Source organism: Cervus elaphus, chromosome 5 (genome assembly GCF_910594005.1).
Source record: "Cervus elaphus chromosome 5, mCerEla1.1, whole genome shotgun sequence".
NCBI lineage: Eukaryota > Metazoa > Chordata > Mammalia > Artiodactyla > Cervidae > Cervus > Cervus elaphus.
Genome location: NC_057819.1, coordinates 87,068,178 through 87,093,491, shown reverse-complemented (window position 1 = coordinate 87,093,491; position 25,314 = coordinate 87,068,178). Strand labels below are relative to the sequence as shown.

Below are 25,314 nucleotides of genomic sequence, written 5' to 3'. Positions count from 1 at the left end.
TGGTAATTTCTGTGCAGGACAGCTGGGGCAAGAAGGGAGAGTCAAAACTTGTTTATGCATGAGACTTGGCTCAGCTATTTTTTTGACTGATTGCACAAGGATTCCAATTTTATTTCTTCTGAATTTGTGAGGGTGAGAAGAGAGAGTAAATGACTTTCAGTGGCACCTAGGCTAAAGAAAGAGGGCTTGGCGTCCAGAGACAGGTTTGCTCATTTCTCTCCCAGCATCATGAGGAGCCCTAATTGGTGGATTCTTAAGTCCTGTAGGGTAAACACGGTATCAAAGAGTTTAGGGGAAGTCAGGGGTATGGGAGACAGATTGGAGGGATATGTTTCTCTATGTTGCAATATGATATGTTTAATAAGCCTTCCTAACAGTACTTCCTGACACTAGTCCTGCAACTCTCTAACCCAGTCTCCGTATTTTAGGGAGTTTTTCTTTCTTCCGTCATTCATTGTTCATTGTACAAGTAATATGTCAATGTATCCTCCTTACCTTAGTCTTATTTCAGTTGACACTAAAGACCTCTTGGGTACCTAAATCCCCCAACTCACTCTGTTACTCTGAAGAGGAGGCGAGTGCTGGTACTACTTGAGAGGTTATTATTCCAGAATTTCTCTGCACTCTCATGCACCTATCAATCCACATCCACATACATCTACGACCATATAGATGCACAAATATTTAGCACCGCTTTTAGGCAAGAAGGAAAAAGATGTGTCCCTTAACAGTATCATACGATGCAATACAACATTTGGACCCAGGTGCTGATGCAGAGACAGAGGGTTGTAGGAAAGGAGTCATGAAACATGAAGCCAATAACATCGGAGTCTCAACCCCATTTAGTAGCTCTGTAACCTCAAGCAAACTATTTAACCTTGTGGTACCTCGGTTGTGATGCTTAAAGAGGAAAGCTCCTTGCACGCAGAGGTTGTTGAGTTACCTCCTCTATGAGCTTCTGTCGTGGCTCCTATGCTAAAAAATCTGCCTGCAGTGCGTGAGACTCTGGTTCCATCCCTGCATTGGGAAGATCTCCTGGAGGAGAAAATGGCAACCCATTCCAGTATTTTCACCTGGAGAATCCCATGGACAGAGGAACCTGGCAGGCTAAAGTCCATGGGGCAGCAAAGAGTCAGACACAACTGAAGCCACTTGGCATGGCATGGCCGTGTCTGTATATCTGTCTGTCTGTATATCTGTCTGTCTATCTATATTCATCTATCTTCTATCACTGTCTTCTCTACCCGCCCTCACGTCTCTCACTTTCTCATCTGATAGATTTTTTAAAAAATTACACTAAGAACCATGTCTCAAAGAACTTGCTTGGAAAACAAACATTGCCCAACACCTCACAGGTGTGAGGTTTTTTTTTGGGGGGGGGGGGTGGGGGGGGGGGGTTCTTTTTTTTCCACCAAAGTCAGCTGCTTGGCAGAGGTCCAAGTTTCAAGTTTCCTAAACGCCTTCCTAAGTGCCGATGGTGGCCTTGAATGCAGGTCAGGCTCTCTGTCCAGCAGTGTATAAATCTCAGCTGCCTGGGCCTTGCTGCATCGTCTGCACATGATGTCCTCAACTAGCAACATGAAGCTGGGCGCTTCTTCCTCCTGGCCAGTCTCCTCACCCTCAACACAAGGCTCCACGCAATTGGTAAGTCTTGTCCCACCTCTCAGAACAAGAGAGTCAGGAAGTGGGAAATCTAGGACTGTCCTGTGCAGTCTAAAGAGGGGATGGAGCGGGGATGAGTAAACATGGAGAACAGTCCACATGAAGAGACACTGGGACACACTCTAATTTTCCCGACGAGTCCCCATGCCAGCATCCCTTTGTGTCTGCCGACCTCCTCTCTCCCTTTCTCCAAAGGCCAACCTTTGCATCTGCACTGCCCTCACTTCCCCCTCTGACTCTGCTTCATCAGCTTCTGGGCCTGTTCCCAGCATCTCTACCCTCTTCTCTGCATTTGCTTCTACCTACAAACAAATACATTTCTGCATTGTTGAGAAACATGCTTCTGAACTTGCTTCTGTTTTCTTTCTTGACAGTTACCAATCACACCTCAGCCCTTCTAATATCACTCCAACCACCACCACTACAATCACCACTAACATACCCCCCCCAATCAATTATCCCCCCACTTCACTCTCCTAAGCATCAATATCTTCCTGGTTGACAATCTAATAATCTTCTTCAATAGTTAACCTCCTTGGTATCTCTGCAGAATCTGCCATTGTTCACGATTTTTCAGCCTGAAACCCTCTTCCACGGCTTCTCTCTTTGCTCTTCCTTTTCTGTGCCTCTGGCTTTCTTTTCCTACACTTCCACAGCCAAAGATGATTTCTTTGGCTGTCTTGCTCCCCCCATATAATCAATGACCAGACTTTGTCAAATCTTCTTTCACAGCTTCTCTTACAGCCTTTGCAATCTGATTGCCACCACCCTAGTTACCTCCCTGGACCCTTGCAATACTACTGGAACTCTCTCTCCTCTAAAACACATGTTGTGTGTTGAATTCCAGCCAACTCTATTCTTGAATATGAGATTGTTCTTCCCAAAGTGCAGCTCTAATCAGGCAACTGATTTCCTCAAAATGCAAATATCTGACAACCTCCCCAACCCCAAACTGTGGAAATCTCCTTAATCCTTGAAAGCCCCTTTGTACTATTTCCACCATAAGCATAATGGACACGCTCAGTTCTTCTAGACTACTGCAGTAGTTCTCAAACTTTAATATGACATGAATTACCCAAGGATCCTGTTAAACTGCAGACTGTGATTCAGGTCTGGGATGGGGTCCAAAATTCTGCATTCTTAACAAGCTTCTAAGTGATGCTGATGACGTTGGCCTACAGACCACATTTTGGGTAGGAAGAGGCTCTGCCAATACTTTAGAATCACCCCAGAAGTGTATTAAAAAGACCAATGCCAAGACCCTCGGCTGGACCAATTAAAGCAGGCTCTCTGAGGTCTCAAGCTCTGTGTTTGCTTGTGTGTGTTTACTGAGATAAAATTTACCATTTTAAGGTGTACCCCTCAGTGGTTTTTAATATATTCACAACGTTGTGCAGACATCACCACCATCTAATTGCAGACCATTCATCACCCCCTAAAGAAAGACCATACCCATTGTCAAACTCCCTGTTCTTTCCTCCCCCCACCCCCTTCTAATCCACTTTCCATCTTTGAAGCATTTTTCTATTCTAGATATTTCATGTAAAGTAAATCATATAATCATGTGGGCTTTTGTGTCTGGCTTCTTCAACATTTTCAAAGTTTATCTAAATTGTAGCATCTACCAGTACTCCATTCCTTTTTATGGCTGGATTGTACAGTTCTACCAGGTATGATTTATACATTCATCAGTTGATGGACATTTGTGTTATTTCTACTTTGTGGCTAGTAAGGAAGTTATGCTGCTATGAGCATTTGTGTATAAATTTTTGTGTGAACATGCTTTCAGTTCCCTTGGGTGGATTTGCAAAGAGTAGAATTGCTGAGTCAAGTGGCAAGTCTATGATTAATTTCTTGAGGAACTGCCAAGCTCTGTTTTCCACAGAGCCTGTACCAGTTTACCTAACATCAATCTGTGAGAGTTCTCATCCCTCCCACATCTTTTCTGACACTTGTTGACACCTGTCTATTAATTATAGCTGTCATAGTGATTGTGGGATATCTTACTGTGATACCTCATTGTGGTTTCAATTTGCATTTCTCTAGTGATTAATGATATTGGGTGCTTTTTCATATGCTTAATGTTCATTTGTATATGGTCTGTTCAAGAAATGTCAGTTCAAGCCCTCCCTTTGCAAGATGGGAGTGTTTGTCCTTTTCTTGCTGAGTTGTAGGAATTCATTATATATTCTGGATTGTTGTCATTGTTTAGTTGCTAAGATGTGTCTGACCCTTTTGCAACTGAATGAACTATAGCCCACCAGGCTCCACTGTTCATGGGATTTCCCAGGCAAGAATACTAGGGTGTATTGCCATTTCTTTCTCCAGGGGATCTTCCTAACCCAGGGAACCAACCCATGTCTCCTGCACTGTAGTCAGATTCTTCACCACTGAGACACCTTAAAAGCATGTTTTAGATATTTGACCCTTATCAGACATATGATTTGCAAATATTTTCTCCCACTCTGTGGATTTTCTTTCCATTTTCTTGACAGTGTTCTTTAATGCACAAGAGATTTTAATTTTTTGAAGGCCAACTTATATGCCTCTTCTTTTGCTTTTGCTTTGGGTGTCGTATTTAAGAAACCATTGCCCAATCCAAGGTCACAAAGATTTACACCTATGTTTCCTCCTACGAGCTTTATAGTTTTAACTCTTACATTTAGGTCTTTGATTCATTTTGAGTGAATTTTTGTATACGTGTGTGTATACTGTATGGGTATGTGTTACTCAGTCGTGTCTGACTCTTTGCAATCCTATGGACTATAGTCCAACAGGCTCCTCTGTCCACGGAATTCTCCAGGCAAGAATACTGGAATGGGTAGCCATTCCCTTCTCCAGGGGATCTTCCTGACTCAGGGATTGAGCCCAAGTCTCTCGCATTGCAGGCAGATTCTTTACCATCTGAGCCACCAGGGAAGCCCATACTATAAGTATGTATGTATACATATGATTTGAGGCTGTAATCCCAATTTATTCTTTTGCATGTGGAAGTCCATTTTCTTAGCACCATTTATTGAAAAGACCATTCTTTCCCCGTTGGATGGTCTTTGTCAAGGTGTGTGACTGTATTTGTGAGTTCAAATCCCAGCTAATTCTCTAGCACAGTAATCACTAAACCACTCCTATCTAGTTTTTGCAGTCCCTTTTTCGTGTCACTTACTATTAAACATGCATAGTGCTATGAACTGTTGTTATTTCAGAGCAAACTTGATTTCCCATCCTAGTGTTAATCTGCCCTGTTGATATGAAAACTAAACATCCCAATTTCCTGAAACATCTAATCCTGTTCCTTACATAGAGTTGATATTTTTCTTAGAATAAGCTAATGAATTGGAAACAAGGGAATGAATGAATGAGTAAATGAACCATGAGCAAATGAATGAATGGTTGGATATTGATGAAGAGTTGTGGTCCCCAACCTTCCTCCACAAATTGGCAAAAGCTGATGAAATCCTAAAATGTCAGACATACTGGCTCTGGAAGAATCTCTAGTACATCTCAGCATCAGCATCAGCTGGAGCCCTCATTAAAATATACGTGTATAGGCTCAACCCTGGAGAAGCTGAGTAATTAGGCCTGAACAGCTCCTACTATCCATAGCTCATTTTAAAGATGATTGTTATCATCAGCCACATTTGGGAGTCACTCATCTAGTCTAGCCTCCCTTTACTTGCTGAAACCACAATACCAGACAGTCTCCATTTACAGAGTGTAAAAGTGAGATCGGAAGAGATTCATAATGTGCATGGCAGAAGCAGGTCAACCCTGTGGCAGGAACCACAGTGAGAATTCTCTTGATGGTGGTGATGTGATTCGTGGTGGAGGTGTTATTCTTCCGCCCAAGTCTTTGATCAGCTTCCAGTGTGCTTCCATCTTTAAACTCTGTCTGGAGGAGTATCAAAGAGCCACACTGAGGCCTTTCTCAGGGATCTGAATCCAATAAATTCTCATCTGAAATAATTTCTGAACTTTAGGGGCTCTACTCTGTATTCAAGGCTAATTTCACTGAGTTCTATAGCAAAACGGACATGTGCTTTAAAAGGAAATGTCCCTGAGTTCAAATCCAAATATTCCTGCAAATCCTGCAGATATGATTTGATGGAAGGTTCACATGAGGTTCTCTGTGAGATCATGTTTAAACAATGAAGATCTAGATCAAAGTGTATCCTGATATTATTAGGTCATGGTCGTCTACAACATAAATGTTCATGGTATTGAAGTGTCTCAGCCCAGTCTTTTCTGACCCTGAAGGTATCTGTGTGGAGGAGTGCGGAGAAGACGGGGACTGTGCGGCAGGAGAGAAGTACATCAGCAATGGCTGTAGCCACGTGTGCTCACCAGCTCCGCGAGCAAGTAAGGCTGAGTGCCCTGCCTGATGTCCTGGTCCCAACAGGAATATATGCTTTGTTCTGCCCAACTTTTCAACCGTTGTTCAATAGTAATTAACTCCTGAGTATGGTTTTCAACACGTTCATCATAAAATATTTATAAAAAGGAGATCTTTTGGACTCTTCCATCACGATCTCATTGCATTCCTTAATTGTCAACTTTTTCAGCCTGGGCACTTCTTTTTAAGAACAACTCTCCTTTTTATCCCCTCCCCGCCCCAGATATATATTTATGGTTGCAAAACAAGACTCTACAGCTAAAACTATATAACCGTATAAATGACACCCACAATATCATCACCCAGAGAAACACCATTCTTAATCTTTACACACTCACTCTGTCTGTCTGTGTGTGGACATGTTAGTGATTGCACATTTTTTACTCACTAAGGTATTTTGAATGTCCCTAAGCAGATTTCAATGTCACTTTCTATTTGGGGAAATTCTTCACACAAAGCAGACACATTGTGGAATGATAGACCATGTACCCATCACCCAGCTTCAACCATTATCAACATGTGGTCATCCTTCTTTCAGATCTAATCCCACCCACCTCCCCTCATCCCCTGATATTTTCAAGCCAATTCCAGACAGCATTTTATTACATATTATTTCTATAAACATCTCTGAAAGAGATACATGAGGTCTATCTTACCTTTTTGGTTGCTATTTTATTTACTGTTGTGAACATATTTATCAGATATATAGCCATTGATTATAGAGCCTATTTTATTTGTGTCGTCTGTCTCTCCTTTTGCCTGCCTCTTACTGCATGCTTTGCATTTCAAAAGCTTTGTGGTTTTTGTTCTGATAGTTACCTTATATCAAGATGTCAGAGTACTACCCTTTGCTATTGTTCACTTGCTGAGTGGTATCCAACTCTTTGCAACCCCATAAACTGCAGCACGCCAGGCTTCCCTGTTCTTCACTATCTCCCAGAGTTTACTCAAACTCATGTCCATTGAGTCGGTGAGGCCATCCAACCATCTCATTGTCTGTCACCCCCTTCTCCTCTTGCCCTCAATCTTTCCCAGACTCAGGGTCTTTTCCAATGAGTTGACTCTTCACACCGGGTACCCAAAGTGTTGGAACTTCAGCTTCAGCATCAGTCCTTCCGATGAATGTTCAGGGTTGATTTCCTTTAGTATTGACTGGTTTGATCTCCTTGCAGTCCAGGGGACTCTCAAGAGTCTTCTCTTTGGTGCCCCCCCTTTTTTAATTATCATCTATAGGTTTGCTACTGTGAGTAACAGACATAATAAAATTAGCTAATTTCCTCCCTTCCTTCCTCTCCACTCCTCTGACCCCAGCAGCTGATTTTAAGCAATATTCTTTCATTTCCCCTGAATCATGTTAAGTTACTTACCAAGCTTACTCTGCTTTTCGTATGTTCTTTCCTTTGTCCTCCCTCATTTTTAATAGGTAGATTGTCAAAGCATATAGCAATTTCATAGACTCTTTCCATAGACCACTACTGAATCTTAATTTTTCACGTGAAATACATACTTACTACAGAGAAGTCAGGAACTACAGAACAAATTGTGCTTCCCGGGTGGTGCTAGTAGTAAAGAACCCACCCGCCAATGCAGGAGACATAAGAAACATAGGTTCACTTGCATGTGAGTCACTTGCCTAGAACTGGTACAATAACAAGGGCTCAGTAAATGGTAGAAAAAGACCCTGGCAGTATGGGAGCCAGATACGCACCACTTCAGAAGATGCCCTTCATTGAAAGGGAGCATCACACTTATGTGATTGTTAAAAACCAGGATATCCAGAGTCCAAAAATCTCCAATGAAATCCCAGCCTTGCCATGGGCCCTCCCCTGTTTTCACCCTGGTCTCCATTCGGAAGACAATTAACAAGCCTTCATCAAACCTAGAGACCTGAACACTTTAAGTGTTTGGATTCAAATGTTCAAAATCGCCCCATGAGGACAACGTAATTATGAAAAAAGTGTGAGGCAGTCCACATGGTGGTTGATTATCCAGTTAACTCAGTGATGCTATTAAACTGTTTAGTAATTTATTGAGCATGGTAGTTTTGACGTGTGTTTGAAAACTTGACGTGTCTACTATTTGACAATACTTGGTGTCTGGAAGGATTTGCCAACCTCCTGCATTAACTGATTCCTTGACAGATACATAGTCACTGTGGGGAAAAACATCAAATTCTGAGTTCCTGCTATTTTCCAGGCATGTTCTGAGACTGTTGCTTTTAAATCTCAGAAGTAAAGTAGTAACAGATATTGTTATACAGATGAGGAAACCAAGGCTTACAGTAGTGAAAAGACTTACCTGTAGCCACATAGACAATCAGAGAGAACCTGGGTCTGTCTGTGAACCGTGTTGAAATTAGCATAAGCTCTCTCTTGTGGCCTCCAGTTGCACAAATTAGCATATATCATATTCCCTTCTATAAAGTGTCCTATCATGCATGACATATGTGCTGTGCTATGCTTAGTCACTCAGTCGTGTCTGATTCTTCGAAACTGTAGCCCGCCAGGCTCCTCTGTCCACGGGCATTCTCCAGGCAACCATGCTGGAGTGGGTTGTCCTGCCCTCCTCCAGGAGATCTTCCCAACTCAGGGATCGAACCCTCATTGCAGGCAGATTCTTTACCATTTGAACCACCAGGGAAGCCCTGCATGAACATATGTCTTTTACAATTTAACATGAGTTGTGGACATTTTCCCATGTCCAGACAGGCAGATTTCATAATTTTAGGATTATATGATGACTAGTGAATACATTTACTTTAATTCATTTAACCAGTTCCCATCTGATGGTCGTTTTATTTGCTTGACAATTTTTTGCTGTTGCCCAGGATGGTATAATGAACGTGATTTAATAGTTTTGTCCATCAGTTGAAATGTTTCCTGTAGAATATATTTCTTAGGAGTGAAACAAAAAGGTCAGTTTATGTTTGTTTCCATAAATATTTTCCCCCTTTCTCCTCCTCTTTCTCCCTCCCTCTCTCTCTGCCTCCCCACCCTCTCCTTCCTTTCTGACACCCCCTTCCTTACCCTCTCTTCCTCATTGACCAGAAGGACTTTCCTATTTTCTATGGGATGAGAACTCACATCATCTCCAGCGTCTTCTCTCTGCTCAGATTTTTAAAGCTTGTAAAAGTAAAGAAGTGCTTCTGAAATTTAGAAAATCTTTTCTCTCTCAGCAAAGCCTGTTGTCTAATTCAACAAAGCCTAACTCAAAACTCACTGCCAAGCCCTGGCCTCTTTATTTCAGGTTGGTGTGCCTTCCCCACAAAGTGGGGGTTGCCATTGACTGGATGAGGTGGTGGCTGTGGGTGGGGATTGGAAAGGCAGAAACTAGGAAGAATCAGGAACAAGAAGATACATGGGATCAGCACCTCTGAATAATATCATCTCTGTTATGTCGTGTATATGGTGAAAGCAGTGTTCAAGCTGTAAAGTGCTATATAGATTGTGAACTGTTTTGCAATAGTAGACATTTTGTAAGTTACATAATTTGTTAAAGTGATAACATGCAGATGTTGCCTCTTAAGAAGGGTTCCATTTATTCTCTGCTGCAGCCCCTTCCTAGTACCTGCTTATGAGACGTAAGGTATTTTTTTTTGTTTTTTTTCCCCAGAATTATTTTTATTAGATGGAGGCTAATTACTTTACAATATTGTAGTGGTTTTTGCCATACATTGACATGAATCAGCCATGGATTTACATGTGTTCCCCATCCTGAACCCCCCTCCTACCTCCCTCCCCAACCCATCCCTCTGGGTCATCCAAGAGCACCAGCCCCTAGCTGGTGCTCATGCATCTCATGCATCCAACCTGGACTGGTGATCTGTTTCACACTTGATAATATACCTCTTTCGATGCTGTTCCCTCAGATCATCCCACCCTCGCCTTCTCCCACAGAGTCTCCCAAAGTCTGTTCTATACATCTGTGTCTCTTTTTCTTTCTTACATATAGGGTTATTGTTACCATCTTTCTAAATTCCATATATATGCGTTAGTATACTGTATTGGTCTTTATCTTTCTGGCTTACTTCACTCTGTATAATGGGCTCCAGTTTCATCCACCTCATTAGAACTGATTCAAATGAATTCTTTTTAATGGCTGAGTAATATTACATTGTGTATATGTACCACAACTTTCTTTTCCATTCATCTGCTGATGGGCATCTAGATTGCTTCCATGTCCTGGCTATTATAAACAGTGCTGCGATGAACATTGGGCTACACGTGTCTCTTTCAGTTCTGGTTTCCTCGGTGTGTATGCCCAGGAGTGGGATTGCTGGGTCATATGGCAGTTCTATTTCCAGTTTTTTAAGAAATCTCCACACTGTTCTCCATAGCGGCTGTACTAGTTTGCATTCCCACCAACAGTGTAAGAGGGTTCCCTTTTCTCCACTCCCTCTCCAGCATTTATTGCTTGTAGACTTTTGGATAGCAGCCATTCTGACTGGCGTGTAATGGTACATCATTGAGGGTTTGATTTGCATTTCTCTGATGATGAGTGATGTTGAACATCTTTTCATGTGTTTGTTAGCCATCTGTATGTCTTCTTTGGAGAAATGTCTGTTTAGATCTTTGGCCCATTTTTTGATTGGGTCATTTATTTTTCTGGAATTGAGCTTCAGGAGTTGCTTGCATATTTTTGAGATTAATCCTTTGTCTGTTGCTTCATTTGCTATTATTTTCTCCCATTCTGAATGCTGTCTTTTCATCTTGCTTATAGTTTCCCTTGTTGTGCAGAAGCTTTTAAGTTTCATTAGGTCCCATTTGTTTAGTTTTGCTTTTATTTCCAATATTCTGGGAGGTGGGTCATAGAGGATCTTGCTGTGATTTATGTTGGAGAGTGTTTTGCCTATGTTCTCCTCTAGGAGTTTTATAGTTTCTGGTCTTACATTTAGATCTTTAATCCATTTTGAGTCTATTTTTGTGTATGGTGTTAGAAAGTGTTCTGGTTTCATTCTTTTACAAGTGGTTGACCAGTTTTCCCAGCACCACTTGTTGAAGAGGTTGTCTTTTTTCCATTGTATATTCTTGCCTCCTTTGTCAAAGATAAGGTGTCCATAAGTGTGTGGATTTACCTCTGGGCTGTCTATTTTGTTCCTTGATCTATATTTTTGTCTTTGTGCCAGTACCATACTGTCTTGATGACTGTGGCTTTGTAGTAGAGTCTGAAGTCAGGCAGGTTGATTCCTCCAGTTCCATTCTTCTTTCTCAAGATTGCTTTGACTATTCGAGGTTTTTTGCATTTCCATACAAATTGTGAAATTATTTGTTCTAGTTCTGTGAAGAATACCGTTGGTGGCCTGATGGGGATTGCATTGAATCTATAGATTGCTTTGAGTAGTATACTCATTTTCACAATATTGATTCTTCCAATCCATGAACATGGTATATTTCTCCATCTATTTGTGTCCTCTTTGATTTCTTTCATCAGTGTTTCACAGCTGAATTCTACCAAAAATTTAGAGAAGAGCAAACACCCATCTTACTCAAACTTTTCCAGAAAATTGCAGAAGAAGGTAAACTTCCAAACTCATTCTATGAGGCCACCATCACCCTAATTCCAAAACCAGACAAAGATGCCACAAAAAAGGAAAACTACAGGCTAATATCACTGATGAACATAGATGCAAAAATCCTTAACAAAATTCTAGCAAACAGAATCCAACAACATATTAAAACAATCATACATCATGACCAAGTGGGCTTTATCCCAGGAATGCAAGGATTATTTAATATCCACAAATCAATCAATGTAATACATCACATTAACAAATTGAAAGATAAAAACCATATGATTATCCCAATAGATCCAGAAAAAGCCTTTGACAAATTCAACATCCATTTATGATAAAAAAAAAAAAAAAAACTCTCCAGAAAGCAGGAATAGAAACAACATACCTCAACATAATAAAAGCTATATATGACAAACCCACAGCAAACATTACCTAATTGGTGAAAAATTGAAAGCATTTCCCCTGAAATCAGGAACAAGACAAGGGTGCCCACTCTCACCACCACTATTCAACATACTTTTGGAAGTTTTGGCTACACAATCAGAGCAGAAAAGGAAATAAAAGGAATCCAGATAGGAAAAGAAGAAGTGAAACTCTCGCTGTTTGCAGATGACATGATCCTCTACATAGAAAACCCTAAAGACTCTACCAGAAAATTACTAGAGCTAATCAATGAATATAGTAAAGTTGCAGGATATAAAATTAACACACAGAAATCCCTTGCATTCCTATACACTAACGATGAGAAAACAGAAAGAGAAATTAAGGAAACAATGCCATTCACCATTGCAACAAAAAGAATAAAATACTTAGGAGTATATCTACCTAAAGAAACAAAAGACCCATACATAGAAAACTATAAAACACTGATGAAAGAAATCAATGAGATGTAAGTTTTTGATGCATCTCCTCTCGCAGGCGTCTGTGAGTCCCAGTGCTTCAGAGATCAGGACTGTGGAGCTGGAAGACGGTGCGTCAGCCAAGGCTGTAACCGGGTCTGCTCCCCCGCACCACAAGCATCAATAGGTAAGACAAGAGCCCTGTCTGGTTCTCTAACCAGGTGTGCCAGGCTCACCTTGCCTGGCCTTTTCAAAACTGTGCTGCTTATCAGAAATGAGACAGAAATCCATCAACGTTCTTGGGCCCCCTTCCTCCACTCTTGCCCTTATGGGGGAAAACAGGTCAGAGGGCCAGGTGCCCAGCATCTCATCAACAAAGATCCCTTAAAAAGACCCTTAATAATTTCCTTTTATTTTTCACAAGTGATACTCATTATATAAAAATCAGGAACTAATGATGAGCCTATATATGTGTGTGTGCATATATATATATATACACACTATGATTATGATATAATTGTTTTACATATATATACACATATAGTATGCTTTTATAAGGACTCCCCTGGTGTCTCAGTGGTAAAGAGTATGCCTCCCAATGCAGAATACACAGGTTTGATCCCTGGTCTGGGAGAAACCCCTGGAGAAGGAAATGGCAACCCACCCCACTATTCTTACCTGGGAAATGCCAGGACAGAGGAGCCTGGCGGCTACAGTCCATGAAGTCAAAAAGAGTTGGACATGACTTAGTGACTGAACAATTGATAGCTTACAGTGAACAGTGTTGGATTTCTGGCCTCCACAGGAGAGAATTTCGATCCACGGCCAGAAACTAGGCTTGATCACTCAGCTTTTCTGTAGCAGAGTTTTATTGCACTTAAAAAGTGATACGGAAAGCTCCTGACATAGACATCAGAATCGGGAAGAGTGTCCGGCTTACTAGTTTGGGTGGGGTGTTATATACATTTTTGCATTGGTTACTAACAATAGAAAGGTCTTACCAGACTCACTCCCACAACAGGCATCTTAAGAGAACAGGATCCATCAGAAGGTTTTCGTTAAGGAGAAACATGTCCTCAAGCAAGATCCATTGTTTTATATAATCATCAGTACAGAGCTTAAGAAAAAACATACCCTTGGGCGAGATGTGCTGTTGTGCTGGGTAACCATTCAGTTCTGTTGCTCAGTCATGTCCACCTCTTTGGATCCCATGGACTGCAGCACTCCAGGCCTCCCTGTCCATCACCAACTCCTGGAGTTTACCCAAACTCATGTGCATTGAGTCAGTGATGCCATCCAACCATCTCATTCTCTGTCGTCCCCATCTCCTCCTACTCTCAATCTTTCCCAGCATCAGGGTCTTTACCAATGAGTCAGTTCTTCACATCAGGTGGTCAAAGTATTGGAGTTTCAGCTTCAGCATCCATCCTTCCAGTGAACACCCAGGACTGACCTCCTTTAGGATGGACTGGTTGGATCTACTTGCAGTCCAAGGGACACTCAAGAGTCTTCTCCAGCACCAGAGTTCAAAAGCATCAATTCTTTGGCACCCAGCTTTCTTCACAGTCCAACTCTCACATCCATACATGACCACTGGAAAAACCATGGCCTTGACTATATGGACCTTTGTTGGCAAAGTGATGTCTCTGCTTTTTAACATGCTATCTTTAGGGATTAGAATCCAGTAAATCTTCTACTTGCATCAGAAATAATTTCTGGACATTTGGGGGCTCAACTCTATATTCAAGGTTAATTTCACTGAATTTTAAGGAAAAAGGGACATGTGCTTTAGAGGCAAAGAACCCGGAATTCAAATTCCAACTCTGTCATGGACCAGACAATCTCTCAATGTCCTCATTTATAAAATACCAAAAATAAAACCTACTGGTTAAAGCTCATTGGGGTTACCATTAACCTGCTTTCCTTGCATCTTTCTTTCCTACAAAGACATCAGTCCTAAGGACTTACTCCAAATACCCCGGCAAATACCTCAGCTATTATTTGCTGGAAGGGTCAGATGAGGTTCTATGTGAGACCTCATTTAAGCAGCGGAGTCCTAGATCAAAGTGTATGCTGCTATTGTTATGTCGTGGTCATTTATAAGCATTTATTTAGCTTGAGTGTCTCAACCCAGTCTTTTCTGACCGTGAAGGTATCTGTGTGGAGGAGTGCAGAGAAGACGGGGACTGTGCGGCAGGAGAGAAGTACATCAGCAATGGCTGTGGCCACATGTGCTCACCAGCCCCGCGAGCAAGTAAGGCTGAGTGCCCTGCCTGATGTCCTGGTCCCAACAGGAATATATGCTTTGTTCTGCCCAATTTTTCAACCGTTGTTCAATAGTAATTAACTCCTGAGTATGGTATTGAATGCGTTCATCATAAAATATTTTTAAAAAGGAGATCTTTTGGACTCTTCCATCACGATCTCATTGCATTCCTTAATTGTCAACTTTTTCAGCCTGGGCACTTCTTTTTAAGAACAACTCTCCTTTTTATCCCCTCCCCGCCCCAGATATATATTTATGGTTGCAAAACAAGACTCTACAGCTAAAACTATATAACCGTATAAATGACACCCACAATATCATCACCCAGAGAAACACCATTCTTAATCTTTACACACTCACTCTGTCTGTCTGTGTGTGGACATGTTAGTGATTGCACATTTTTTACTCACTAAGGTATTTTGAATGTCCCTAAGCAGATTTCAATGTCACTTTCTATTTGGGGAAATTCTTCACACAAAGCAGACACATTGTGGAATGATAGACCATGTACCCATCACCCAGCTTCAACCATTATCAACATGTGGTCATCCTTCTTTCAGATCTAATCCCACCCACCTCCCCTCATCCCCTGATATTTTCAAGCCAATTCCAGACAGCATTTTATTACATATTATTTCTATAAACATCTCTGAAAGAGATACATGAGGTCTATCTTACCTTTTTGGTTGCTATTTTATTTACTGTTGTGAACATATTTATCAGATATATAGCCATTGATTATAGAGCCTATTTTATTTGTGTCGTCTGTCTCTCCTTTTGCCTGCCTCTTACTGCATGCTTTGCATTTCAAAAGCTTTGTGGTTTTTGTTCTGATAGTTACCTTATATCAAGACGTCAGAGTACTACCCTTTGCTATTGTTCACTTGCTGAGTGGTATCCAACTCTTTGCAACCCCATAAACTGCAGCACGCCAGGCTTCCCTGTTCTTCACTATCTCCCAGAGTTTACTCAAACTCATGTCCATTGAGTCGGTGAGGCCATCCAACCATCTCATTGTCTGTCACCCCCTTCTCCTCTTGCCCTCAATCTTTCCCAGACTCAGGGTCTTTTCCAATGAGTCAGTTCTTCACATCAGGTGGCCAAAGTATTGGAGTTTCAGCTTCAGCATCAGTCCTTCCAGTGAACACCCTGGACTGACCTCCTTTAGGATGTACTGGCTGGGATTACATATTATTTCTTTATACACCTCTGAAAGAGATACATGAGGTTTATCTTACCTTTTTTGGTTGCTATTTTATTTACTGTTGTGAATATATTTATCAGATGTATAGCCATTGATTATAGAGCCTATTTTATTTGTGTCATCTGTCTCTCCTTTTGCCTGCCTCTTACTGCATGCTTTGCATTTAGAAAGCTTTATGGTTTTTGTTCTGATAGTTACCTTATACCAATGCTTAGAGTACTACCCTTTGCTATTGCTCAGTTGCTGAGTTGTGTCCAACTCTTTGCAACCCCATAAACTGCAGCACGCCAGGCTTCCCTGTTCTTCACTATCTCCCAGAGTTTACTCAAACTCATGTCCATTATGTTGGTGATGCCATCCAACCATCTCATCCTCTGTCACCCCCTTCTCCTCTTGCCCTCAATCATTCCCAGACTCAGGGTCTTTTCCAATGAGTTGACTCTTCACACCGGGTACCCAAAGTGTTGGAACTTTAGCTTCAGCATCAGTCCTTCCGATGAATGTTCAGGGTTGATTTCCTTTAGTATTGACTGGTTTGATCTCCTTGCAGTCCAGGGGACTCTCAGAAGTTTTCTCTTTGGTCCCCCTCTTTTTTAGCTTATCATCTATAGGTTTGCTACTGTGAGTAACAGACATAATAAAATTAGCTAATTTCCTCCCTTCTTTCCTCTCCACTCCTCTGACCCCAGCAGCTGATTTTAAGCAATATTCTTTCATTTCCCCTGAATCATGTTAAGTTACTTACCAAGCTTACTCTGCTTTTCGTATGTTCTTTCCTTTGTCCTCCCTCATTTTTAATAGGTAGATTGTCAAAGCATATAGCAATTTCATAGACCACTACTGAATCTTAATTTTTCACGTGAAATACACACTTACTATAGAAAAGTCAGGAACTACAGAACAAATCGTGGTTCCCAGGTGGTTCTAGTAGTAAAGAACCCACCCGCCAATGCAGGAGACATAAGAGACATAGGTTCAATCCCTGGATTGGGAAGATATCCTGGAGGCAGTATTCTTGCCTGGAGAATCCCACAGTAGAGGAGCTAGGCAGGCCACAGTCCATAGGGTCGCAAAGAGTAGGACAGGACTGAAGCAACTTAGCATGCCTGCACAGAACAAATTGATGAAAGATGTGTCTATAATCTTATTACCCAGAGATAAACAGAGTTACATGTATATTCATATTCTTCCACATGTATATTCAGGGGGTATGGTGCCAAATAATCATGGCATCACCCTCCACGAATATATTTTTAAATTTTCCCTTATCTTTTAACACTCAGTAATATGTAGTGAATAGTTTGCCACAAGCGTGGACATATGTTATACAACTTTATTTTTTTTTAAAGACTTCAAAGCATTTTTATTGTAAATATACCACATTTTGTTTACTAATCCTTAATCAATGGACTTTTCAACTTCTCTAATACTTTTGTATCAAAGGATCCCCTTGGAACTAAATCTTTATGTGTATAGCTTGATTCTTTCCTTAGGAAACATTCCTAGAAGTGATATTGCTCACTCAAAGGGCATGTATCTTTGTTTGTTTTTTTAATTCAAACACACTTGGCTAATTTGCTATTCTCAGGAAGTATTGTTTAGGTTAAAAAGTTTCATGAACTTTAAAATGCTGCATATAGTTCAAGTTTTCACTGTTTGACAATGATAATAATTTTATATGAGTTTATTGTTTTAAACTACATGCAATTTTAAAACAACATGAGTGATGTTGATGAAAGACGGCTCTTAGGGATTATTTCAATGATCGTTTGCAATGAGTTGGCATCCCAAAGAATAGCAAAAGAGGGAAAAACCCATATTTGGCAACCCCTCTGTGTCAGGTCTTTTCAAAGTTCATTCTGTTGTTTAACCTTGAGAACTTTATGTATGAAAGAAGTAGGTATTCATCTCACCTCCATTTGCCAGATGAGGAAACTTAAGAATGAACCAAATATATTTTGTTCCTCTTTCTCATACTACCGTGATTTGTGCCCACCCTCTTCTTTAAGTTACCTGGCTCACGCTGCAAACAGTGAGCCCAAGGGGTGCCTTAACAGCGCCCCCAGCTGTAGCCCCCATTCAGGAAGGGCGATGCCAGGCCGCCGGGCTCGGGAGCTAGGTCTGTAGTGTGAACTACCGTGGCGCCATCTGCTGGCTGCCACTGACCACTGCATGACCTCCCCAATCATAACAGTACTGGCTAAAGCGGGTAAGGTAGAAATGTCTGGAGACCTCACTTTTGCACTTTATCTCCATTACACCTTCAAGAAGTAAATCTAATCACCCATATTTCAAGTGCTTGGAATCTGGGCCTCAGGAAGGTTGTGTGCTCCTCCTAGTTATCAGGCAGTTAATACACGGCAGCAGTGGTCTGTTCGTACCCAATGCCAGAGTACTTCCCAGCTGATCACGTTGCCTCCCAAAGAAGTAACAAGGAAGGGACATTATCCACGTGGCCTGTATTTTCCTCCACACTCAAACTATCAGGAAAAAGCCCACCCTGCATCTTTGCATGAAGTGGCCACAAGTGTGTGTCCCTAGCATGGCAGCTGCTGGCCGCACTCTGGCTCCTTCTCATGGCCACGCTGCCCGCTTAGGACATCTCCTTCCTGCTCAGATCTTCTTGTCCTGTTCTCTGCAAGGTGAACTGGAGCAGCCACCTCTGTCCCAGGGCGGGTGTTTCCCCACTTCTGGCGGGCTGATGGGGCTTCCCCTGGGACTCCCCTCCTGACCTGCACAGCCCCACTCTGCAGAGCTAGGACAGGAGGCTTCTGATGGGGAAGGCTAGTGCTGGGGCTGACATCATTGTCCCGGTTCACATGAGAACACCGCTGCTAGCTCAAGAGAGCCTTCGCAGCAGTAGAGGGTAATGGGGAGGTTCACAGTCACACAGACAGCATTCAAACCCTGGCCACTCCTTTCCCAGCTCTGAGATGGTTGCAAGTTGCTCATCCTAAAACAAAGGTAGTAGTCCCTATCTCACAAGGTCATTCTAAGAGTTAAGTGAGATTGCGCTAAATATGTAGCCAGGTGCCTGGCACTTAGTCAGTGCTCAATAAATGGTAGCCCAGAAACAAGTGAAGGGCAAGTGCCAGATATGCACCTTCCCCAAGGCCCCCTTAGTCAGGTGGGAGCATTAGCACAGACAGACGTCCACTTGGTTTTTGGCTGGGCCACTGAGGATGGATGGAAATCACCACAAGCTCAAATGTCACCTTTGGGAGAATAAGAAAAAGGCCTCTTACAGTGGACAGAGTCCAGTGGGTGCTTAGTTTGGTGACCAACTACTTTTATCCATATGGAAAAATTGCCCTTTTCTCTGGGTGGAGGCAGTGCCCAGGCGGAAGGCTTCAGGATGAAGATGGGATGGATTATAGTCCTGCTCATCCTGTCACCAGACATAATTGTGCAGTGCACAACCTGTAAAACCATACATGGCAGGCCTGGGTGGAGTGGATGAGGGGGAAGTGTGAGTGCCTTGATTCCTCATGACATCTTTTTAAGCTGTCGTGTCACGCTCATTTCCTAGACATAGAAATTTGAGCTCAGAAAAGTTATGTGACTTGTTAATACATGGCAAAGCTGGTGTCCTCAACTTGAAAAACCCTGAACACTTCTCTACAGCCTCCCTGCAGGAAGAACTCTTCAAGAGTCATCATTTACCCACTTCCATCTTTTTCTTCATTCATTTCCTCAAGGCACAGAAGGCTGAATGGAAAGGACCTGCACATGTCATATGGTGTGTTCTGTTCTTTTTTCTGAAAGTCCCAACTGAAGCAAGCAGGCCCTGTCCCCGTGGGATTTCCCCACATCTTGCTAGCTGCCTGCCTTCCTCCCCAGCTCCCTTCCCTTCCCTTAGTCAGGAACCACAGCACCATCCTGAGAAGGTCTTCTGATCGAAGCAGCATTCTGGGGCTGTCCTCCCGTCCTAGTTCATGCGTGAACACAGATGTTAGTGCTACAGAGAGGTGGCAGCGGTAATAAGGAACCTTCTTTTCAAATCTTTCTTTTGAAAGATTTGTGTGTCTCAGATTCTGTGTCTGCTTTTTTCTAGCTCTGGGGCCTTGTGGAAGTTACACAAGCTCCCAGAGTCTCGGTTTCTGTACATTGAGATTAAGAAGGCCCATCTCCTAGTGATCTTGTGACAAATAAATGAGGTCACAGATGTGAGTCACTTGCCTAGAACTGGCACAATAACAAGGGCTCAGTAAATGGTAGAAAAAGACCCTGGCAGTATGGGAGCCAAATATGCACCATTTCAGAAGATGCCATTCATCGAAAGGGAGCATCACTCTTATGTGATTGTGAAAAACCAGGATATCCAGAGTCCAAAAATCTCCAATGAAATCCCAGCCTTGCCATAGGCCCTCCCCTGTTTTCACCTTGGTCTCCGTTCAGAGGACAATTAACAAGCCTTCAGTCAAACCTAGAGACCTGAACACTTTAAGTGTTTTGGATTCAAATGTTCAAAATCGCCCCATGAGGACAATGTAATTATGTAAAAAGTGTGAGGCAGTCCACATGGTGGTTGATTATCCAGTTAACTCAGTGATGCTATTAAACTGTTTAGTAATTTATTGAGCATGGTAGTTTCCACATGTGTTTGAAAACTTGACATGTCTACTATTTGACAATACTTGGTGTCTGGAAGGATTTGCCAACCTCCTGCATTAACTGATTCCTTGACAGATACATAGTCACTGTGGGAAGAAACACCAAATTCTGAGTTCCTGCTATTTTCCAGGCATGTTCTGAGACTGTTGCTTTTAAATCTCAGAAGTAAAGTAGTAACAGATATTGTTATACAGATGAGGAAACCAAGGCTTATGTTAGTGAAAAGACTTACCTGTAGCCACATAGACAATCAGAGAGAACCTGGGTCTGTCTGTGAACCGTGTTGAAATTAGCATAAGCTCTCTCTTGTGGCCTCCAGTTGCACAAATTAGCATATATCATATTCCCTTCTATAAAGTGTCCTATCATGCATGGCATATGTGCTGTGCTATGCTTAGTCGCTCAGTCGTGTCTGATTCTTTGCAACTGTAGCCAGCCAGGCTCCTCTGTCCACGGGCATTCTCCAGGCAAGCATGCTGGAGTGGGTTGCCCCGCCCTCCTCCAGGAGATTTTCCCAACCCAGGGATTGAACTCGCATTGCAGGCAGATTCTTCACTGTTTGAGCCACTAGGGAAGCCCTGCATGAACATATGTCTTTTACAATTTAACATGAGTTGTGGACATTTTCCCATGTCCAGACAGGCAGATTTCATAATTTTAGGATTATATGATGACTAGTGAATACATTTACTTTAATTCATTTAACCAGTTCCCATCTGATGGTCGTTTTATTTGCTTGACAATTTTTTGCTGTTGCCCAGGATGGTATAATGAACGTGATTTAATAGTTTTGTCCGTCAGTGGAAATGTTTTCTGTAGTATATGTTTCTTAAGAGTGAAACAAAAAGGTCAAGTTTATGTTTGTTTCCATAAGTATTTTCTCCCATTCTCCTCCTGTTTCTCCCTCCCTCTCTGTCTCCCCACTCTCTCCTTCCTTTCTGATACCCTCTTCCTTACGCTTTCTTCCCCATTGACCAGAAGGACTTTCCCATTTTCTATGGGATGAGAACTCACATCATCTCCAGCGTTTTCTCTCTGTTCAGATTTCTAAGCCTTGTAAAGAGGCGCTTCTGAAATTTAGAAAATCTTTTCTCTCTCAGCAAAGCCTGTTGTCTAATTCAACAAAGCCTAACTCAAAACTCACTGCCAAGCCCTGGCCTCTTTCAGGTTGGTGTGCCTTCCCCGCAAAGTGGGGGGCTGCCATTGACTGGATGAGGTGTGGCTGTGGGTGGGGATTGGAAAGGCAGAAACTAGGAAGAATCAGGAACAAGAAGATACATGGGATCAGCACCTCTGAATAATATCATCTCCATTACATCGTGTACATTGTGAAAGCAGTGTTCAAGCTGTAAAGTTCTATATAGATTGTGAACTGTTTTGCAATAGTAGACATTTTGTAAATTACATTGTTTGTTAAAGTGATAAAATGTAGGTGCTGCCTCTTAAGAAGGGTCTGTTTATTCTCTGCTGCAGCCCCTTTCTAGTACCTGCTTATGAGACATAAGGGTTTTGTTTTTTTTTTTTTTCATTTATTTTTATTAGTTGGAGGCTAATTACTTTACAATATTGTAGTGGTTTTTGCCATACATTGACATGAATCAGCCATGGATTTACATGTGTTCCCCATCCTGAACCCCCCCCCCCCACCTCCCTCCCCATCCCATCACTCTGGGTCATCCCAGTGTGCCGACGTAAGTTTTTGATGCATCTTCTCATGCAGGCGTCTGTGAGTCCCAGTGCTTCAGAGATCAGGACTGTGGAGCTGGAAGACGGTGCGTCAGCCAAGGCTGTAACCGGGTCTGCTCCCCCGCACCACAAGCACCAATAGGTAAGACAAGAGCCCTGTCTAGTTCCCTAACCAGGTGTGCCAGGCTAGCCCTGCCTGGCCTTTTCAAAACTGTGCTGCTGATCAGAAATGAGACAGAAACCCATCAACGTTCTTGGGGCCCCTTCCTCCACTCTTGCCCTTATGGGGGAAAACAGGTCAGAGGGCCAGGTACCCAGCATCTCATCAATAAATATCCCTTAAAAAGACCCTTAATCATTTCCTTTTTTTTCTTTTTACTGTTATAGCCACACTTTCCGGGAAACAGACTCACTCAGAAGGACAATGCAGATAGTGGAGTGCAGTTTATGACACCGGTGGGCCCAAGGCAGAGTCTCCTCTTAGCCAAGGACCCCGACCAGCATTTGTGAAAATCTTTTGTACCCCATGTGTCCAAACCCACTACCCCAATTCCCTTGAGACTTACATAAACAAAGGAAGGGTAAATACAACTACAATAACCCCATCATTCACGTGTTATGTGTTCAAACAGTCAATAATCAATAAGCCCGCAGTTACATTCCAAATAGTTAAGCCTGTGCTTACATTCTGATAGATAGTGTCCGGAGGCAGGGGTGATTAGTGTCTGTTTTCTTTTCTTCAAGATTCCCCTGCCCAGAGGGGGGTCTTATCCTTCCACTGTCATTCCCACAGGCGCTAAGCACAGAGTTCAGAGTCCACTGGAGAGGTGGCCGCGCACAATCAGCACAGACAGGCTTGAGATGGAGTCCAGGCCCTATGAATTCCTTCTTCATTCCCCCCTCTTGATGCTCTTAGTTTCCATAACGAGCATCATTTATTGAGATATATTGTACCTTAGCCCTCCTGCCACCCACATGAGAGAATGCTATCAATCTCTGGGTTATAAAATTCACAAGGCATTGTAGGAAGCAGGGCCCACAAAGCAGTATGATCAAGATTACTATAACAGTTCATTAGACATGGCTTTCACTTGATTTTGCATATCCTCCAAGGCAGCAGATACATCTTCAGACAGGTCAGGGATGTACACACCATTCGCCAAAGTCCCTCCTTGGGCTGCTGTGAGTATGTCTAATGCCATCCTATTTTTAATTACTGCCTTCCTCATCTGAATCTGTTCTTCGTTCAAAGCTTGAATGGCTTTAGTACTGTCTAAGAGGGCCTGTTTAATGAAATTAGTTAAGGCCTCTACCTTAACCATGATATCCGTTGTCCCTACAGAGGGTATAAACAAGGCAGCAAGATAGTCATACCATTGGAACACAGATCGTGTCCATCTTGCATGCAGATAAGGCAGGTTTACTGGAGGCTGGTGTAGGCTAGGCTTAATTCTGCCATGGGCGAAAGCAAATCCTAATGTGCAACGCCGCACCCAGCCAACTGGTAACCATGGCCATAAGTTAAGCCCACAGAGCCACTGGGTCCCATTGGGGGCTACCCAGCGGATTCCAGGATTATATTTCCAGTCGGAACCGGGCCACTGAGCAGACTGATTGGGGTGATAGGTAACCTCCAAGATTTGTTTACTTTTTTCAGGGGACAAATAACAATTCTTTTGGGTCTAGGGGATGGTCTCCAAATCCAACTTTCTGTTCTTTTTGTTCCCAGCAAATAGTAGCAGGGGCAATCAACTGTCCCTTCTCAGGAGTCATCCAGAAATATTCATCCCAGACCTGGTAGTATTGCTCAAGGCACCGGGAGGCCTGTCCCCCTTTTGTAAGGGAGCCCTTTTCCTCTTTAATTCTCATATATGAGGTATAAGCCTTTGTTATCTCCGTAAGGCTGGTGTTCATGTTAAATGTAACCCTATGTCCCTGGCCCATTGATGGCTTCTTCTAACACCAGAGGGCAAAGAAAGGTTATGGTTGGTGAGAGAGAGGAAAGTTCCTTTCTGTTGTTAAAGTCCCCATAACGGAGTGGCGATACTCACCAGGGGAGTCTGTCTATTACTGACAGGGGCATAGCCCCACATACCCAAATTCAGAATTGCATTGGTGAGGCCAAGCAGCAGGAGTCGTTTACCCAGCTCCATCCTGTAGAGGGCTCGTCCGGGACCTTGTTTTCTTCCTCCTCAGAATGATCTTGGTTTCCCGTGGGTTGGTGGGGTCCTTCTGGGTGGTCCACTCAGCGTCCTCCGGGTCAGCGTGGTATGCCTTCTTCGCTCTGGTGTGATGGATCAAGGGACAATACCTGCAACTTTAACTGCAGTAGGGGTAGTTAGAATAACATAAGGGCCCTTTCACCAAAGGGCTAGCAATCATGTTTCCAATCTTTGACCCATACTTGGTCACCAAGTGTAAACTCATGAATCTGTTCCCTAAGGGGGAACGGCACCCTTTCTTGTACAAACTTAGTTACCCAATTTATTACCTTACCCAGTTCCATCTGCTGTGAAATCCTATCCCCCCTTACCTGAGGCAAATTTGTTGACACCTGTTTTCTTATGGGAGAAGGCCTCCCATACACAATTTCGTGTGGAGAATAGCCTTGGGACTGTGGGGTCATCCTGAGTCTGAGCAGAGCCATTGGGAGCAAGTCCACTCAGGAGCAGTCAGTCTCTCTGATCCACTTGGAGAGTCTCTTTAAGTGTCCGGTTGGTTCATTCCACCATCTCAGAACTCTGGGCCTCCTCTTTGTAGATCTGTGCCTTCTTCTTCGACACCCGGTAACCTGCTTCCATCAACAGCTGGAGCAGTGCATTTGTCCCTTTCCAGCATTTTTTCTCAGTCTCAGGCAGCCAGCAGCAGGTCATCCCCCTATTGTAGGAGCTGACATCCATACTCTTGCGGATGGAATGAGTCCAGATCAGAAGCCAAGGCTTCCCCAAAGATGGCTGGGAAGTTTTTAAACACTTGTGGGGGAGTCCAGATGAGCTGTTGTTTGGTGCTCCCCACTGGATCTTCCCATTCAAAGGCAAAGATGGGCTGTGAGGCTGGGGCGAGGCGTATGCAGAAGAAGGCATCCTTGAGATCTAGGCAAGTGTGAACTTTAGTCCTCGGTGGGAGGAGGCTAAGTAAGGT

The 25,314-nt window shown here is 42.8% G+C and overlaps 1 protein-coding gene across 1 annotated transcript in view; it reads left to right on the top strand.

The window, feature by feature from the left end:
* Positions 1–740: 740 nt before the first annotated feature.
* LOC122693199 (WAP four-disulfide core domain protein 3-like) overlaps positions 741–25,314 on the top strand; it is a 36,718-nt gene continuing 12,144 nt past the window's right edge. Inside the window, 6 exon segments of the mRNA XM_043900763.1 lie at positions 741–764; positions 1,575–1,644; positions 5,917–6,018; positions 12,483–12,590; positions 14,556–14,657; positions 22,208–22,315. Of these exon segments, the coding sequence (XP_043756698.1) occupies positions 741–764; positions 1,575–1,644; positions 5,917–6,018; positions 12,483–12,590; positions 14,556–14,657; positions 22,208–22,315 (514 nt within the window).